Genomic DNA, 18,036 nt, shown 5'->3' on the forward strand with positions numbered 1-18,036 from the left:
GGTTGGTCAAAGCACAACTTGTTAGATTCCATTCATTCTGGACTGCCCCAGACAGTGGATCTGTCACAGCTGTACTGTTGAATAGGCTTGTTAAATAGTATTGGAGGTTTCTTAAATCGTGATGCTACACACTTACACACTAAACGCAAGTCCCATTCACTGATTTGTTATAAGGAAATGTGGTGTGAAAAGACAAACATTTACAATGAGAGAATGAAAAGCCTGCAACAATACTGTAAGAAACAGTTTTTTTTAATTGATAATTAAATAAACAATTTTCACCTCCACCTTGTACATAGAGCCATCTTTCGAACATATACTACAGTAGGGGATGGATTTGTAAGAGATATTTATCTAATATTTATCCCACCACAACGGTGTCATCATCTGGAAACTCATAGTAGGGAACCTCTAAGTTGAGTGGAGCTGGCCCTTTTCTAATTCTTCCTGAAGCATCATAGTGGGATCCGTGGCAAGGACAGTAGTAGCCACCGAAGTCCCCGGCGTTGGCAATTGGCACGCACCCCAGGTGAGTGCACACACCAAGGACGATAACCCAGCTAGGATTGAGCACTCTATCCTTGTCATGCTGGGGATCACGAAGCTCTGCAAGATTCACAGCCTGCTCTGCGGCAATTTCCTTCTCAGTGCGATGGCGGACAAACAAGGGTTTCCCCCTCCACTTAAAGGTCATGTTTTTGCCCTCTGGAATCTCACTCAGCTTGATCTCAATCTTGGACAAGGCCAGCACGTCAGCCGAGGCACTCATGGAAGAGACAAACTGGCTGACCACCGTTTTGGCTGCATAGACGCCAACGACAGTGGTGGCCCCCGTGAACAAATAGGAGAAGGCCCTCCTTGACTCGCTGCTGTCCTGAGAAGACTTTTTTGGGTCGGTGACTTCAGGGCGGCGGTAATCTGTGAAGTCAGGGATTTTGATGTCTGTATGAGTGAGCCGGACTCCTGTGGGAGCTGAAATCAGATCATCAAATAAATGGTGAAACCCAGACACACCAGATCAATGTAATGGCATACCAACACAGTTACGTTTTCTGAATAAAACATCAGTAAGAAAAAAGATTTAATCTAGTGAAAAATCCTACATGCACTGAAATCGTCTATTGCCCTTAATAGAAAAATGCACACTGTCCAGAAAATGATTCACACTTGATGTATGACTGAGCCAAGGAGTATTAAAATGATAATTGTCAAATACCAATACCCATAGAAATAACTGGTTGTGAAAGTGGCTGACAACCAATATTTGGGCAATATTCATCTTAAATGAAACCTAATGTATTAAAATAAACTGGATGAGCTTTCGTCGATTTGGATTTGAATTATTACAATCAAGCTTGCGATTTGCTTGTTTCGTTGTTTAAAACATATCCACACTGTGTTGTCTCCAATTCTGAGCAAACATAGTTTGTTTACCACTAAAATAGCTGATTAAGGCTACACCCGTTACTTTCGAGACTGTCCTTGAATGTGTGTGTTTGCCTTTCCAGTTCTAATAGCTCCATTAAACCAATCCAAAATTATTATTTTTTTTTTTATCACGTCCGCACTACGGGCGTCGATCCGTAAACGTGCCCATACACATCGTGTGAAGAACGAACTTTGAACAATGTTTTGATCCAAGGACAAAAAGACATACACGCAAGTTACACCTACATTGCTACTACAAGTTATTACATTGATTACAGTTTAGCATTGTGGCTAGATTGTTGCACAGATGACCAGCCAATGACGTAGATTATATAGTTGGTCGATGCAAGGCCCAGTGAAAGAATCTTACCAGTAACGGGGATCAACCCCTTTGCTCCAGATAACGCCACACATTTGACGGATTGCTTTGTTCCCAGCAACACTGGGGTAAGAACCCCAAAACGCCCAGCAAAAGTCATCATTGTCGCTTGATAAGACAATTCCTCACCCCGTATGTGGGGACGCGACCTTGCGTGTAGAAATCTTGTGTGTGTTTGCGTTTCCACACAACGGAAACACTTTCCTGGATAAAGGTTCCGTCTCGATCTCTTAACTAAAGCGGCCCCTTTTCAAATTGGTTCTGTGTAATAGCCACATATTTTTGAGACTAATTAATAATATTTCATATTAAACTGGAATCTGGTACAAGTGGATCGTTTAATGCAATTGTTTGAATAAAGGGGATTTTTAAACAGGCACATCTTCATTGCAACTTTCCTCGTGATGTAAACACGGGGTCCTCTCACAAAAATGGAGGCAGAGATGCATAATGGTAACAGAAGCAATAATAGAAAGAGGGAAAAATGAAATTTCCCAAAAGAAAATTGTTTCTTCTCATAATTTTTGCCTATGTAGCATTTTCTCTTTACGCTGCATACAACGTGTTTTTCAGCACGAAAGTCATATCGCGCGTTCACAAGGTGGAGAAGAAAGAAGCTGGACCCGCCGGTATTTTCACACGTAGAAAAAGCATATACGATTTATACAGTTTTTTTTTAATTATAGCTACCTTTAAGCTACAATTAAATATTCGATTGAATAATCAAAAGGACCGAGCTGATCTGTTAGTTTGGTTCACAGGTGGTCGAGATGGTGGAGCTGTTCCAGTCGTTGGTGATGAATGGAATCCATGGGAGGATGAGGAAGTGGAGTACAACTCCGCACTGAACAAAAAAAGAGAGGCCTTTAAACAACACATGGCACGAATAGAAAAGAACAAACCCAAAAGATACAAGGTCCAAATCTGGGGTAAAGCAGCCATCGGTGAGACTTGCTTCATATATATATATATATATATATATATATATATATATATATATATATATATATATATATATATATATATATATATATATATATATATATATATATATATATATACACATACACACACTTGTATTATTATTATTATTATTATTATTATTATTATTATTATTATTATTATTATAAAGCCATTTTCCACTAGGACTTTATCTTTGGGAGCATATATTGGAGGGGCCCCTCAACCCAACTGACAAGATAGCTCAATGGAGAGAAGGCGAGCTCCACTCAAGCAAAATTGATTTCAGGTAATGACCCCTGATGAGAATTTACAAAGTTGTGGGAACATAATAATGCATTAAACTGAAACAACTTCATCATTCATTCATTTCCTCCTTCATCTTTAGTTTCTACACAGGACCTGCTGTCGTCCAAGGCCATGTACCCTTAGATGTGAACAGCCTAGTTCTTGTTCTGAATGGTCGTGAGCAGCAGAAGGTGTCATACTCCACACGTTGGTTGGAACATGTCCGAGCTTTGGTTCAGTCCCACACGGTGTCTCACGTGGCTGTGGTCCTGCTGGGTGATGAGCTTTGCAACAATGACTGGCTAGGACCCTACCTAAAGAGACATGGTGGCTTTGTCGACATCCTGTTTCTAGTGTATGACAGCCCTTTGGTCAATGATAGAGATGTCTTCCAGTGGCCTCTTGGCGTTGCCACGTAAGTTATTCTATGGTTTTCTGTTGATGATCTGACAGGTTGCTCCGTTTTACTGGAAAATCAAAACCACAAACATTCTGTTACCTATATACAGTATACTGTACATCATGTCACATAATACTTGTATACCTTTCTATTTCAATTAATGTTTAATATTTCCTGTTCAGATACAGGCAGTTTCCCATGGTCAGGCCCAATGCTGAAATGATCACTTCCAACAGGCCATACCTCTGCAACTTCCTTGGTACTGTTTACAAGAATTCTTCAAGGGAAACACTCATGCAGGTTCTGAAACAATCTGGCCTGGATAAGGATTGTATCACCACTGCCAGGGACAAGTAAGTCATTTTGTGATATCGGATTCGGTCCAGAATACACTTTTGCATTAATGTCACTATTGTCGTAAACATAGTGAGCACACACGATTAGAAACACATTGCAGTAGTGGGCAAACAAAACAGTTGATAGATACCACTACCCTAATTTTGATATGTGATTTTATGTGACAAACATAAGGTTCCTTATAAATTCCAAAGCTTTGGGAGTTATTTTTATAACATTAGCCTAATTGTTATTGTCATTTGTATTTGAGTTACTTGGAGTAGCACTGCACGACCCTAAGGTTTGTAATCAACATGATCACTCAAAAATTAGCCTGGTAGCAACATGTTTTTTTTTTTTAGCTTTTGTCTTTATATGATTACCGTATGTAGGTGTATTTCTTGTTTTATGTCTTGCCTGTGAGATTATTTAGGTAGGAGGATGACAAAGACAATTACTATGACCTTTTACTTTCCACAATAAACAAGTATGATGAGCATTTTATGAATAAAGTCATGGGAAGACGGAAAGTCAGCAATAAAACATTTGATCCACAATATTGAAAACCTATTCTTTTTGAAATGTAAATACATTAAATTGAAGTTTATCTAACGCATTCTGGCTAACATATACCAATTTCCCGTTTCCTTTTTGTCTTCCCTTGTACCTGAAGATGGCTCCCACAGGAGACAGCAGAGAGTCTAAAGCAGTATCAAACTGCCCTGGCCCAGAGCGAGCTCACCCTCTGCCCCGTCGGTGTCAACACAGAATGTTATCGCATCTATGAGGCCTGCTCTTATGGTTCAGTGCCCGTGGTGGAAGATGTTCTGACACCTAGGACATGCGCGGCTGGCCCCAGCTCACCACTACGTCTCCTGAAAGCGGCGGGAGCACCTTTCATCTTTATTAGTGATTGGCGAGAGCTTCCCGCTATTTTGGAAAGGGAAAGAGCAATGAGCCAGGAGCAGAGGGTGGACAGGAGGAGGAGATTGCTGGAGTGGTACGCCACTTTCCGTCAGCAAATGAAGGAGAGGTTCACCGAGGTCATAGAGGAAAACTTTTTCAAAAGTGGCTGATCGTGTTTATCAAAAAAAGTATGTGGGTGACACTAATTGCATTGATTTTGTGGAAAGTGGAGAATTGTGTTTGCCTTCTTGTGTAGTGAACCAGGTGACAGTATTCTGTTATGTGCAATTAATCTGAATGATATTTATGTATGTTGTGAGAGCCCTCTAGAGTTTTATTTGATGGTTATATCTAATCGTTGACCGTGATTAAATGACCAGTTTTGTCACATTTATAAATAATAGCCATTTGCAAATTGAGATCCTTGTATTTCAACTACATTTTGTATATGTACGAATTGTCATTATTTTTTTTGTAGAAATCACAATGCCAACAATAGAAACAACAACACTGCAATGTGCTTAACTTTGTTTAAAACTAGTACGTCTGTGTAGTTAACATGTTCAAAGTAGGGAATTAGATATTGCATGCTTCAATTATTTAATAGTGTCTATTTATTTATTTTGCTTTATTTATTTTCTTCCTATGCCGCATGAATGTCAGTGCTATTTTTAAAACATTTTTCATTCAGCCATTTATTCGTCACTAAAAAATTACTGCATTTTAGATGCTTGCGTCCTCCTCTTGTTTTACAAGGAATATTGTACCCAGTAGATGGCGCTCACCTCCATTTTATTTTTTCAAGTCTATAGTTGCATCTGAAAGCCGTGCTTGGTCTTGAAGGCGTTTTAGTAAATGTTTAGCCAAATTCCGCATTATCACACTTCACTATTCGATGACCATGCGTTTCTTCCTCACTCAAACCATTTTTCATGTTGTGCAATATTGTTTAACTGTTTAGTATTGGATTGGAAGCCTTATTTTGCGTGCTGTGCTATTTTTGATATACAATGAGTATTAAAATTTTGTCAATGAACGGTCGTACCGATTTTTTTAGGAAAATTTCTGTACTTGCGCGCGTGCGTGTGTGTGCGTGCGTGTGTGAACGTGATACCCCCCCCCCCCCCCCCCCACCCCTCCCTCCAGCCTGGCTCAAGCTGCCGTGAGTACTGCAGTCTGCTTGGTTACTTGTCAGCCCCAAGCCTGCAGGGAGTTAGTGTGGGCGAAACCTTCCAGGGAGAGCGTTGTGGGGTGGTGTTTGCGAGTGTCCTCACTCAAAACCACGGAAACCGGACAAGTCGACTTTTATAGCCCCCGATGCGGCTTCTAGGCACTACTTTTCTACGCGGTGCTAACTGCGGATGATGCTCCGCTAACGAGCCCCTGAAAACTTGACGGACTGTGTGTTGTTTTGTTTCGCCTGGTAGCGGGAGGCTGTCGAAGGAGTTGTGCGGATCTCTTGGTTGAAATAGGATTGAGCATCGCCAATCCGTCGAAGAAGGAAGATTATTAATGAAGAAGTAAGCGTTTTCTCCTGGGGATTTAATCATCTTTTGGTTGCGCCCTTTCCTGGTCCAGTTTGGGATGAGTCTCCTGTTGTAAACCCCCCTTCTGAAAAAGCACTTCAAAACACGGTTTTTTTTCTAACAATCGGATGTGAGATGTCTTCGCCGAGATTTAAAAAGGATAAAGAAATCATCGCGGACTACGAGTGTCAAGTGAAAGGTAAGAGGCTGCTGGCATACTTTGGTCTATAACGGGGAGGAAAAAACTGCAGCCAAGCTAGTTCATCATTGAGGCGTTAGCTAGTGATTTAAAAAGTTTGGAATGTATGACCTCCAGCAGTGCTTTTAACAGACATGACTACTACTGGCCGGTGTGTTACGAGGCAGCTATTTGGTGACTTTTACGTAAGCATTTTAAACGGCCGCTCAATCCCCCATTTAGGGCTGTTCCACAAATTCACTCGCGTTTTTACAGTCTCGTACTAAATAGGTCCTTGAGAAAAAGTCGGTTCGGGTCCGACCGGCATTGTTCAGCGATGCAAAGTACATGTCAAGGCATAACATCTTGAATGAAGATCCGGTGTATTGCTCAGGGGCACTTCAGAGAAGTTGGCGTTTCTTTGTTTACTACTGCTGCACAATTCCCAAACGCATATACCTACCGTATAATTTAACAGGCATGAGAAACCTGTGCATGAATGCCGTTAGTAGGTATTACTTATTGTCAAATACAAATACACTGACACAGGAAGGACTCATTGGGCTGTTCCAAGGTAGCCATGGGGATTTGGCTCGCTGCCAACAAGCTCTGTCTATCCGAGCCTGTTGCATGCCACAATACTACATACAGTGCAATACAATCCTGTCTGGGTCAATGTTAGTGCCGGTACATCAGAACATTCAATCCCATGATGGAAATGTAATAATCCGGTTCGAAGTATAGGGAAACCCGCCATAAAACCTTTGCCAAAGTACAATAAATAAAATACATACAATAAAAGTAAAACACATACGAATACATCTGTTAAAGTAAATGAACCACTTTTGATACCGTTCATACATTCAATTCTTGTGTAATTTTGCCAAAACACAGAATCAGATATACCTATGACACTCGCTTTGTTTTTGTGTGAACATTTTCAAGTGTCGAAGGAGTTGTGCAGATCTATTGATGTTGCTGAAAAAAAAGGAGGAAATGTAAACCCACATCTAGATTTTTTTTTTTTTTTTAATGCTTTTAAGGTAAGATCTCAGTTGATGTGATGAGGTCACCATGCAAATTCTGCCCTAATCCCTATTGTGTGACTTTAGGGGTATTCAACTACAAAGGTTTCACAGTACTATTCACTTAGCAGATAAGATAGGGGGTTGGTGGGTTCTAAGGTGAGCAACACTGCTTGAAGAGTTAAAAGGTTTGCAAGTGCCTGGCCAAAATATACTCATTTGCAAGAACTGTTAAGGCTCTCCTTCTCCTTTTCATCACAATGGTGACTAATATGTAACAAGGGATGTTACACAGTCATATGGGATGTTACAGTAGAAACTACAGTAGGAGAAATTTCCCACTTGTCATGTAACATCAATCTGTTGCTCAGAATAACTGTTGTTAGCTAGAAGACAAAGAAGAGGCCTCAGTCATGTATTTTCTTGAACAAAATATTCTTTCATTTATTTTCTTTAACAAACTTTTTACAGACTTGCTCAATAGTGGGGTGTTCGAGAGCGTAGTTTGGCAAAGAGCTATCCTACGGTTCGCTACTTCAGTGGTCCCCAACCCCCAGTCCGCGGACCGGTACCGGTCCGTGGATCAACTGGTACCGGGCCGCGTGGGCTGCACCCGAAATAATGTTTTGGAAACGATTTAGTTTAACAGTTCATACGTTTGTGCTCGATCTTTAGTTTTGGCCGCTTCTGGCTGCTTCCGGCCGCTGTTGATTTTACTTACATAGTGAGTAGGATGATGTGGTTTTTAGAGCAGCCAGCAGAAGAAGCCCCCCCCCCCATCCGCAATAGAAATCAAAAGCGTTGACCGGTCCGTGGTGATAAAAAGGTTGTAGCTGTGCTACATTAGCGTTTTTGTTGCTATGTGGTTGCAATCACAGCTGGGAGCTTTGCATTTATATGGAAGGCTAAACTTGAGCTGCTTCTGTGGTAATCAAGCTCCTTCTTACAAACAATGCATTCTTTATCAAAGGTGCCTCCAGGGCGTTTTTTTTTTTTCAGTTACATTTGCCATTCGTCATATTGATGACTCTCACATGCTCTTCTACGTCTTTCTTCTGCTCCTAAACTTGCCCTCCAACTCTAAACAGGAGCCTATCAGCCTATCACACTAAACCAAACACAATGCCAGTGTACACTTCAGGATGTGACTGAGGCTTTGTTTTCCAAAATCCAAGAAATCAATACAGATCTAATCATCATATAGAAAGCATAAAGTCTGAGATTAAAAATGAGATTATTGTGATTTAAAAAAACAATGCTTTAACTATGGCGTAGTCTACACGTAGTTGGGGTTATGGTAAAGGGGTGGTAAATGTCTCCAGGTTTTCCTATTTGCTATATGCGCCTTTTTTTTTTTTTTTTTTTTTTTTTTTTTTTTTTTTTTTTTGTAGGGGGTGGTATTAAAACTCAAGGTCTTGAAAACTTCAGCCAAAGTGGATATTTGCCAAATTCTCTGGATCCGTGTTTGTGTGTAGCAGTGATAAACCGGAGCTTTACATGCTCACTCTACTCCACAAGTGTCAAACTCAAGGCCCGGGGGTTAGGTCCAGCCTGCCGCATCATTTTATGTGGCCTGCGAAATGCTGATTTGACTGCAAGTGACTTGCAAGCTGTCTTTAAATTTTTTGGGGGGGAGAAAAAAAACAACAGTTTTTTTTTTTTTGTTCCCGGTTTCTCTTTTGAAAAGTTTTTACTGACCTCTGACCTCCAAACTAGCTATTTGTGTGACGAACTTGAACACTTATTTGACTTCACTGGTATTCCGGCCCTCTGACAGAAACTATAACTACAATGTGGCCCACGATAAAAATGAGTTGGACAACCCTGCTCTACTCTATTTTGCACCACAGACACCGACGCCGGTGACATTGTGAGACTTTCACATCTAGTTAATACATCTGCATGATTCATATTCAGTTGATTTGTATTGTTCATCTGTTCTAGCTAATTTCAAGCAACCAGAATTTGGCAACAGAAATGTGTGACATTATATGTGCATGTCTGTTGCCATTGATAGGTCAAACAGGGCCAAGTAGCGATGACTATTTTTCCATGTGCAAATTTGATGTCAGGTGCCCATTGTTTATGGTTTCAAGGTCATGACTTAATGGCAGTATTCCTCAAGCTTCAGTCAGGGGTACACTCCCACACCCTCATGAAGGCTGTCCCCCTTGACCTGCTTTCATGACTGTTGAAATCAGAGTCAATACATCGGCAAACTTATAGTGTGCACTTACATTTTCATACTGGTGTAAAAATAAATGTGGTCACAATCAGAGAAACGCACCAAAGGAAATTATGTTTTACTGTAAGCAGTCTAAATGAAATAAAAAAAAGATGCCAAACTTGCCAAAATTTAGAATAAATTCGAAATTATTAATCGATTATCAAAAATGTCAGCAATTAATTTGATAATCAATTAGTCAGTTAATGAATTAATTGTTACAACGCTACATTCCTCTGTTGCTTTTGCTGCTTGTGTGCGTGTGTGGTCATATATTTTTTTTCCTCAAGTGCATGCCTGGCTAATAACTGAAGCTTGTGTCATGTCAAACATAATTCAGTCTTGCAAAACTTCAAGCTCATGTTACTTTGCTGCACACATTTGCCAAAGGTGGTTTACTGTTGCACGCTATCCTAACAGTATCCAAGAGTTGCTGATGGTTCTTAGAAGGTAGATGGACTAATGGAATCTTGACACCTCCTGAAGTACTTCTTCAGAGCATCACACACACATAACCATCTGTTTTCGCCATCCCAGTGTCTTTAACTGTGTGTGTGTGCGTGTGTGTGGGTGTGTGTGTGTGTGTGTGTGTCTGCATCATTATTTTGTGGTATGGCTTTGGGCGTGGCGTTTCTGTGTGCACTGGTGCTTAAAGGATGTTATTGACAGCCCTATCTGTGGCCACACATCCTTTTTGCAGCTTTAATATACTATATCAAACAAAACCAAAGCTTCACTTTCTCTGCTGTGCTCTTCAGCAAAGCCAGAAAGGCTATCCAGACATTGCTGCACCCCCCCCCCCCCCAGCAAGATTTGATTCAATGTGGCCCTCCATTAGCTAATAGAAAGTAGAACTTTAATAATAGAATTGACCAAGGCTCAGAAAGTGAGCTGAAGAATTAAAATGAGAGAAAAGGGGGGTCTAAGAAGGATTTCAAGAGATTCTTTGCGAGTGTGGGCAACTTAAATTCCTTTGAACGGCTGCTGGACTCCTAGGCAGATGGAGAGACAGGAAGGCAGACAGACATAGTTTGACCATCAGGCCAGGCTTCTGCCTGCCACCTAGTAGGAATGGATTAGTGCGAATGAGATTGGGGGAAGGGGATGAGTCGGCATGAGGTCAGTGTGAGAATAAGTAAAGGCAGAGGTCATAAGCAGCGACTTGTTTTAATCTGCATCTGTGTTCAGCGGATTCATCGGCTACATGAGGGATGTGTTGGGTATACTACTAGGTGAGAAAGATGAGCAGAAATGTGCCATAAGTAACATTTCTGTCTGCTTCCCTTTTCCAGGGTTCACAATGACAATGTAACATTTTTTTGTAATGGCTTTGAGAGACTCCAACAAGAAGTCTACTATATCGTGTTTTTCGGACTGTAAGCTGCTACTTTTTCCTCATGGTTTGAGCTCTGCGGCTTATAGTCCAGTGAGGCTTATCTGTGTTTTTGTTGTTGTTGTTGTTGTTGTTTTTGTTTTTGTTTTTTTTGCTAGCCACCAGCAAGCAAATGTGTGTATCTGTTTGAGTTGTCAATTTATGGAACAACTATCAAAGAACTGACAAGATGTAAATGTCAATGGCTGTGCTCAAAAAGAGTTAAAACAATATATTATTAAAAAAGATATATGTCTACATTTAATAAGATAATGTATTAAATTTGGGGTAAATTTATGATGTGTAAACCTTGCATACGGTATATGCACAGTATATGCAATTTTATTTATGTTTTTATGATGATATAGATTAGTCTCACCACCATAACTGGAAATATGGATTTGTCTTCTAAATGTCACCTCATTGTGCTTTTTACACATCCAGTGAAAAGGTTGTCTTAAACATAAAACCAGCACAAATCATTTAATCTGTATTGTAAACCTTTAAAGACAAGATACTTTTTTTTTGTATTTTAACCCCTTTATTACTTCGCTTCACAGCATAGTGATTATTTTTTTATGCTATAGGCAAAAACAGCACATTTCACAATTTTAATGTTAATATTCAATTTCAAGTTCCGTCGGCAAGGTTAGGGACAGATGTTTCAAAATACCGTACATGGTTTTGGCGGGGCTAACTTTAGCAGCTAGCCTACATTGGTATTGTGTTTAACGTACTGTTTAAACTTTAACATTTTGTATGCTTCATCTCGATACATATTGACCAGAAATATTCATAAACTAAATGGTAAATGGACTTTCACTTATGTAGGGCTTTTCTACCTTGGGTACTCAAAGCGCTTTACACTAACTAGTCATTCTACCTACTGATGACGCAGCATCAGGAGCAACTGGGGGTTCAGTGTCTTGCTCTTTTCTAATTGCTAAGTCATGCATGATGTTCTTTTAGTGTTTCTCTCCCTTGTCTAAGTCTGCCTGTCTGACTTTTTTTTCCCATGACAAGCCACTAAAATGTTGATACATGTTGGTGGCAGAAATGTTATTTTTATTGGAAATTATTAGTGTCTCTCACCAACAATAATCAAACCTTGTGGGCTCATATAAAATGTGTATTTCTAAAGATTTTCAATTTTTCATCCCCCTTGCAATACTGATAAGCTGTTTCCATGAGTAACAATAATTTTATTGTAAATGACCCTCATATACAGTAGCTATTATGCAATACACGAAAAGAAGGAATAAAATCATTCAAGCTGAAAGTAAAAATTATTTCAAGATACTAATAGTTATTAATATAGATTTTTCATTTAGTTATTCGGGGGGAGGGGGGGTTATTTTCCATCCTTATTTGTTGCTGTTTCTACTGAAGACTGTTCGCTTCCAGTGATGGTGTCCTCCATCACTGGAGAACAAGGTCTGAACAAGCCGTCCGGATAGTGAGTCCAACCGTTGAACTGAAACAGGCCAACGGGCGCCAATCGGCTGAAAAATAAAACTTTTGCCAAAATCCGCGTTCTGGATGACCAGATAAAGGGGAAGAGAAGGAGGGTGCACATCAATGACTGCACACACGTGCACACAAAAGCACACAGAAACTTAAAAACGGGCTTACACACGCCTCACGAAAGATTCATTCACAGAACATGGATTTTTAAACGTGTTTGCAAAATCTCCTAGATGTTGTTAGGCTTACTTATTTTCTTCATGTTGTTCAGCCACCGTGAATCCAAATATAGGAGGAATACTAGTTATGTGATTTTCCATGTACATGACTGAGCATGGCAAGCAGGGTCACATGGAAATGGGAAAAAAAACTTTTGCAAATTATTTTTACTTTGACACCTCAAAAAACACCTCATGAGAGCATAAAAACGTTTTTTGATATTTGGAAGGGTTATTTATTTATTTATTTTTACATTTCTGTTTCCATTACCAGTTTGGATTAACCTGACTTGTATTTTGCTCAAATTCGAAGGCAATGGAAACACACTTTGTACCTTAAAAAAAAAGAAATAGTGGTTGTATGTAGTTTGTATTAAGTTCACAACTGCCTATTTTACAGTATGTTACTTTAACAGAAGTAAGGTAAAAAAACAGAGTTACATTTTTATGATGTACTGGTCTGAAAATAGAATAAGTTGTAATTGTAGGCTTGAAAAAACTTTCATCTTGGGCTTTATCGTACTTTCTAATCTGGGTACAGTACTATATCACTTAATCATCACTTTGTCTGTGTATTGTAATTGGAAAAGTGTGTACATTTGCTAAGTGGACTTTTCAGCTTACTCAGGCCCACTGTGGACATACCTCATTAATCTCTTTTTAATCAGGCCATGATGAAGACACTGCCATCTCCCTCGGGTCATGTGTGAGTGGAGTATCTGAGCGTATGAGATACAGCAACCTGGCCGAGTTTGCGCCTCATGCATCAGTGCTTGGGCCTCAAACACAGTCACGAAAGCCCAATTCTTTCTTCTGGCTCTGTTGGAGATAGAAGAGAGAAAGGTTGAGTCCCGCGCGCCTTAGTCTTGCGAGACAATGAGCAATGAAAGCAGATCTGCCTGCTCTTTTCTGTCTTTTCTTCTTCTCCTCTCTTTGTCCTTTGCTCTGAGCAGCTGCCCTCAAGTCGATCACATTCCAGTGCGGCGGCTCAGACCATGCAGTAATCCTAAATCATTGAGTGGATTTGTGCGGAACTTTGGTCTTTGAATATACAGTAACTGGCATTTAGTTTCACCTGTCCGTTCTTGTCAAGGTGGTGTTCATGCTTTAGCAGTTACAAAGGACTTCAATAAGATACTGAGACAAAATATTTTTAAAGAAGGCATGTCATCCTTTTAACGCAGTCGCTTCTCAAGTTTGCTCCTGCTGGTATTCAGAAAATGGGAGATGATTACCCGTTAAAGGCTCCCTAAGGGTAGGTGGGAGAAGATAACAACGTGTAACTCTGTCACTTCCTCCATAGTGACATACTATAATTATGTGCAAGTTTAGCCTTTGAGAAGTCTCCTTGTTCTCTCATCTTTTTCTCTGCAGTAGCTTGTGTCGGAGCTAATCATTCAGCCCTTTGTGGCCTCTGGTTACCCCTGAGAAAAGAAGTCATCATTGTGGACATTCCCCAAGGCTTATCTTTCACTACAGATAGATTGTGTAGATGGTGAGTAAAGGTCCACTAAAATTAACGGCACAGATAAAATAAAGATCTGTCACTTTTGAACGGTCGTCAATACGACTTTAACATGTGTTTCTCTTTGCAGAACTCTTTGTCAGGGAGAAATGTTTTCTCAGGTGATATAAAAAAATTGGGGGAGGGGGGGCAGGGAGGTTGAAATATGAATTTGTATCCATGACTCACTTTCTAGCATCAAATTCAACTGCACTGCAGCAGTCTCTCACGACCAAGGCAGCCTCATCATTATGCCTTCTCGGTGCAGTTTTGGCTCAACAGATGTTGTTGCGTCAGACTCAGGTGAAAATTCCATCTCCCTTTTTAACACAGAAATTTCAACACTTGACATTACTAAGTTCATACAAACACATTCGTCTATGTGCATTATATATGGCTTATTTTCATAACAAACGTTTAATCTTTAAGAGTAATTCTTAAACCTTTTTTGTAGGAGTGTCGAGTGAATGTGTTGTGCTTGCTACACGTGCTGAAAATTACATTAAAATGATTGAACGTTGATAATAATAACCCAATCATTCCCAGTTCAGTGCATCTCCCTTTTCCTTTCTGAAAGCATGCTTGCAGCACATGCTGTTGTTTCTGGAATTACAGGCCTGGTCTTGAATAGTAGGATTGGTCCTCTGAAAGCCCTCTTAGCGCCTCTTCTGGTTTAAATCTATCAAAGGCCTAGAAACCACACATCCTGTTAGACTCTGTACTTTGTGGCAAGGCAATGGGAGTGGTGTAGCATGGGATGCTCAGTGTTGAGACAAAAACATGCCTTTTTATTGTGCTTTTCAGTTGGTACAGTATAGTGCTGTGCCCTGAGCATGTAGAGTGATCTTTTACAGCTCACGTGTTGTCTGCTGCACGGTGTGGCGCAAACGTGATTGAGTGGGGCCAGACAGAGATATGGCAATTTCGTAGACGAATGCAACTTGTCGCAGGTAGAAAGAAGGGCGTATGCTCAAATTGGGGGGCAACGCAGCTGGTTACAATCATGCAATCAAAGTGGCCTTTCTCCATCCCCTTAAGTGTGGTGCACCCAACCTACATAGATTATCCAGATGAGGCAGAAGGTGGGAGGGCGCCGAACCTTATGCACTGAACCGGGCACACTGCTTTACAACATTTCAAACAATTTTTAAATTTGTATTGATTACAATTTTTCTGAATGTTTTTTTTTTTTTTCGGGTCGGTAATGTTTGACTGTTTTATGATTCGATTCAATTACTGGGAATTATTTGGGAATTTCCAGTACGATCCAGAATCATTTGCAATTCATTTTTATTCAATTTGATTAACTTAAAAAATATTTCTGCTTCATTATATGGATGGGCAAAGAATCATCCTACTACTTCTGTCTGTTTTGCAAGGCAAACAAAGGAAGACAAAGAGGTTTTTTTTTTGGTTTTTACATTTATTGTAAGTTTTGATTTATAAGGACTGACTTTTCGCACAAAATGGCAGGTGGACAACTGTTACTCGGAAGCTAGCTAGAAATTGTAAATCTTTTTACAATACCAAAATTTTAAATATCAATATTTTCCAGCACCTATATGACAACATGATATAAAAAATTGTTATTATTAAATTATATTATATTATTATATATATATATATATATATATATATATATATATATATATATATATATATATATATATATATATATATATATATATATATATATTATTAAATGTTATTAGCTAAAGTTATTAGCTAAATTCAAAATATGGGCAAAGCATGTAATCAATTTGTTCATCCCTGAGCATATCTGGCTCATTATCAGTCACAAATGTAACATGTTATTTATTATAGACAGTATTTTCATTTATCTACATGTACGTGAGTAATATATGTGCATGAATTCATTTGGAGTTTGAATACATTTGTACGGTTTGTATTTTACCTTGTTTTGTTTTATTTTATTTTGTGGACATGCTGAAGTTTTGTGTTGTGTTGTATGGCGTTATATTTGTGCCACAATTACGCACGCGCGGAAAAAAAAATTGAAAGGAGAAAATCAAACTGAGCGAGCGAAAACAGATTTTGAGAGCAAGAAAAAAACTATTGAGCGCGTAATGATAAGAGTTTGAGCGCGCGCCGATGGAGTTTGAACACAGAAAAAGAAATTGCTCGCTCAAAATTCCTTTTTGCTCGCTCGGGATAGCCCTCTCTCGCTCAACATCTCGCTCTCGCTCGCGATACTCCTCTCTCCCTCGCTCAACATCGCGTTTGCTCAACATTGAGCTCTCGCTCGCTCGAGTCGTCCTCTGCGCTCGCTCAGTTCTGCTCACGCGTTACGTTTGTGCCACAAAACCAGCCAATCAGAGCTTGTAAAAGCACTTTGATTGACACAGCTCAGTATCCAATGAGATTGCTTGTACGCTATCCGTTGACGCACTCTCGTTTGCCCTGTGTTCACCCGGAAAGGGCAAACGAGAGTGCGTCAACACGGTCTTGGGCTGGAGAATTACTTTTATATCATTATTATTACTGAATTGTATCATTTGACAGAAATACCTTGTTAGTTTTTGTACTTTAATAATATAAGCCCACAACTCCCGCCCATGTCGATGTGACGCACTCTCGTTTGCTCCTTCCGGGTGAACACAACAAGCAATCTCATTGGATATCAAGCTGTCAATCAATGTGCTTTTACAAGCTCTGATTGGCTGGTTTTGTGGCACAAACGTAACGCGTGAGCAGAACTGAGCGAGCGCAGAGGACGACTCGAGCGAGCGAGAGCTCGATGTTGAGCAAACGCGATGTTGAGCGAGGGAGGGAGGAGTATTGCGAACGAGAGCGAGATGTTGAGCGCGAGAATGCTATTGCGAGCGAGCAAAAAGGAATTTTGAGCGAGAAACTTCTTTTCAAGAACTTTTTTTCTGCGCTCAAAATCTGTTTTCGCTCGCTCAGTTTTATTTTCAACGCTCAAATTTTTTTTCCGCGCGTGCGTAATTGTGGCACAAATATAACGCCATAGTGTTGGATGTGTATAGTTTGCTTTCTGTAGTTTGCTTGCTTTCTGTATGAATATTTGTTCCTGGTAGTGCTGCACGATTATGTCCAAAATAACAATCATGATTATTTTGGTCAATATTGAAATAATGATTTTTAATGACGATTATTCATCATGTCTGGTCAAATATGTATATTTTTTGCACTTTCTTTAAACAAGCAGTTTATAAACAAGGTTTCAAGGCTTGATATTTAAAAACCATAATAATACATGAAAATAAAGCAAATAATAATGCATTAACAATAATGTAATTACTCCTACTAAATATGAATGCAAATTTTATTGACTCAGAAATGATCACCTTTATGAAAATTATGTGCCCAAAGGTAACTGTCCCAAAAAGCAAAAGTAGGGCTGGGTGGCATGCCTGAAAATTGTAACATGACATAAGATTATCATGTTTCTGTTGTGAGTTTTCTGTTTTGGGCATGCTTCCCATGACTCACGTTCCCTTCCAGCTGTTTGTTCCGTGTTGTTCCTACTTATTGTTTCATGTATTTTAGCCCCAGTTTTTGTTACTGCTAGTGGTCGGGTCATTGTCTTATGACGTTGTTTTTGCTGTCTACCGTAGTACGCTATCCTGTCCCCAGAGTCCCATCATTTTCCTGTCGCTGTTTCCAGTGAGTTGGAGTTCTGCCTCGAGTTTTTACCCTTGTTTTTGCCCTTGTTGGACTTCGCAGCTGAGTGTTGTTAAACCATTTATTTTGAACACATCACCTTGCGGCTTTCCCTGCATTTTTTGGATCCACCTTTTCCTACACACCTCGCCAACATGCCGCACAATCATGACAGTGCTTTTC

The 18,036-nt window shown here is 39.8% G+C and overlaps 3 protein-coding genes across 5 annotated transcripts in view; 2 read left to right on the top strand and 1 right to left on the bottom strand.

Annotated features, from left to right (window-relative positions):
- Positions 1-231: 231 nt before the first annotated feature.
- On the bottom strand, positions 232-2,004 carry uqcrfs1 (ubiquinol-cytochrome c reductase, Rieske iron-sulfur polypeptide 1). Its single transcript, XM_088416591.1, has 2 exons — positions 1,799-2,004; positions 232-972 (listed from the first exon to the last, which is right to left on the bottom strand). Exons 1-2 carry the CDS (start codon positions 1,908-1,910, stop codon positions 362-364), a joined length of 723 nt encoding a protein of 240 aa, XP_088272717.1. The 5' UTR covers positions 1,911-2,004; the 3' UTR covers positions 232-361.
- Positions 2,005-2,227: 223 nt separating this feature from the next.
- rxylt1 (ribitol xylosyltransferase 1) lies at positions 2,228-5,733 on the top strand. The gene is made up of 6 exons (XM_088416590.1): positions 2,228-2,436; positions 2,569-2,751; positions 2,954-3,056; positions 3,156-3,470; positions 3,638-3,808; positions 4,465-5,733. The coding sequence occupies exons 1-6, from the start codon at positions 2,292-2,294 to the stop codon at positions 4,865-4,867; spliced, it is 1,320 nt and encodes a 439-aa protein (XP_088272716.1). The 5' UTR covers positions 2,228-2,291; the 3' UTR covers positions 4,868-5,733.
- Positions 5,734-5,925: 192 nt separating this feature from the next.
- srgap1a (SLIT-ROBO Rho GTPase activating protein 1a) overlaps positions 5,926-18,036 on the top strand; it is a 55,909-nt gene continuing 43,798 nt past the window's right edge. For all 3 annotated transcript variants that reach the window (XM_088418037.1, XM_088418038.1, XM_088418039.1), the window contains exon 1: positions 5,926-6,422. In XM_088418037.1, the coding sequence (XP_088274163.1) occupies positions 6,359-6,422 (64 nt within the window). In that variant the 5' untranslated portion in view covers positions 5,926-6,358. The remainder of the gene's footprint in view (positions 6,423-18,036) is intronic.

Source organism: Hippichthys cyanospilos, chromosome 6 (assembly GCF_059441005.1).
Source record: "Hippichthys cyanospilos isolate Australia breed blue-spotted pipefish chromosome 6, RoL_Hcya_1.0, whole genome shotgun sequence".
In the NCBI taxonomy this organism is placed as follows: Eukaryota; Metazoa; Chordata; class Actinopteri; order Syngnathiformes; family Syngnathidae; genus Hippichthys; species Hippichthys cyanospilos.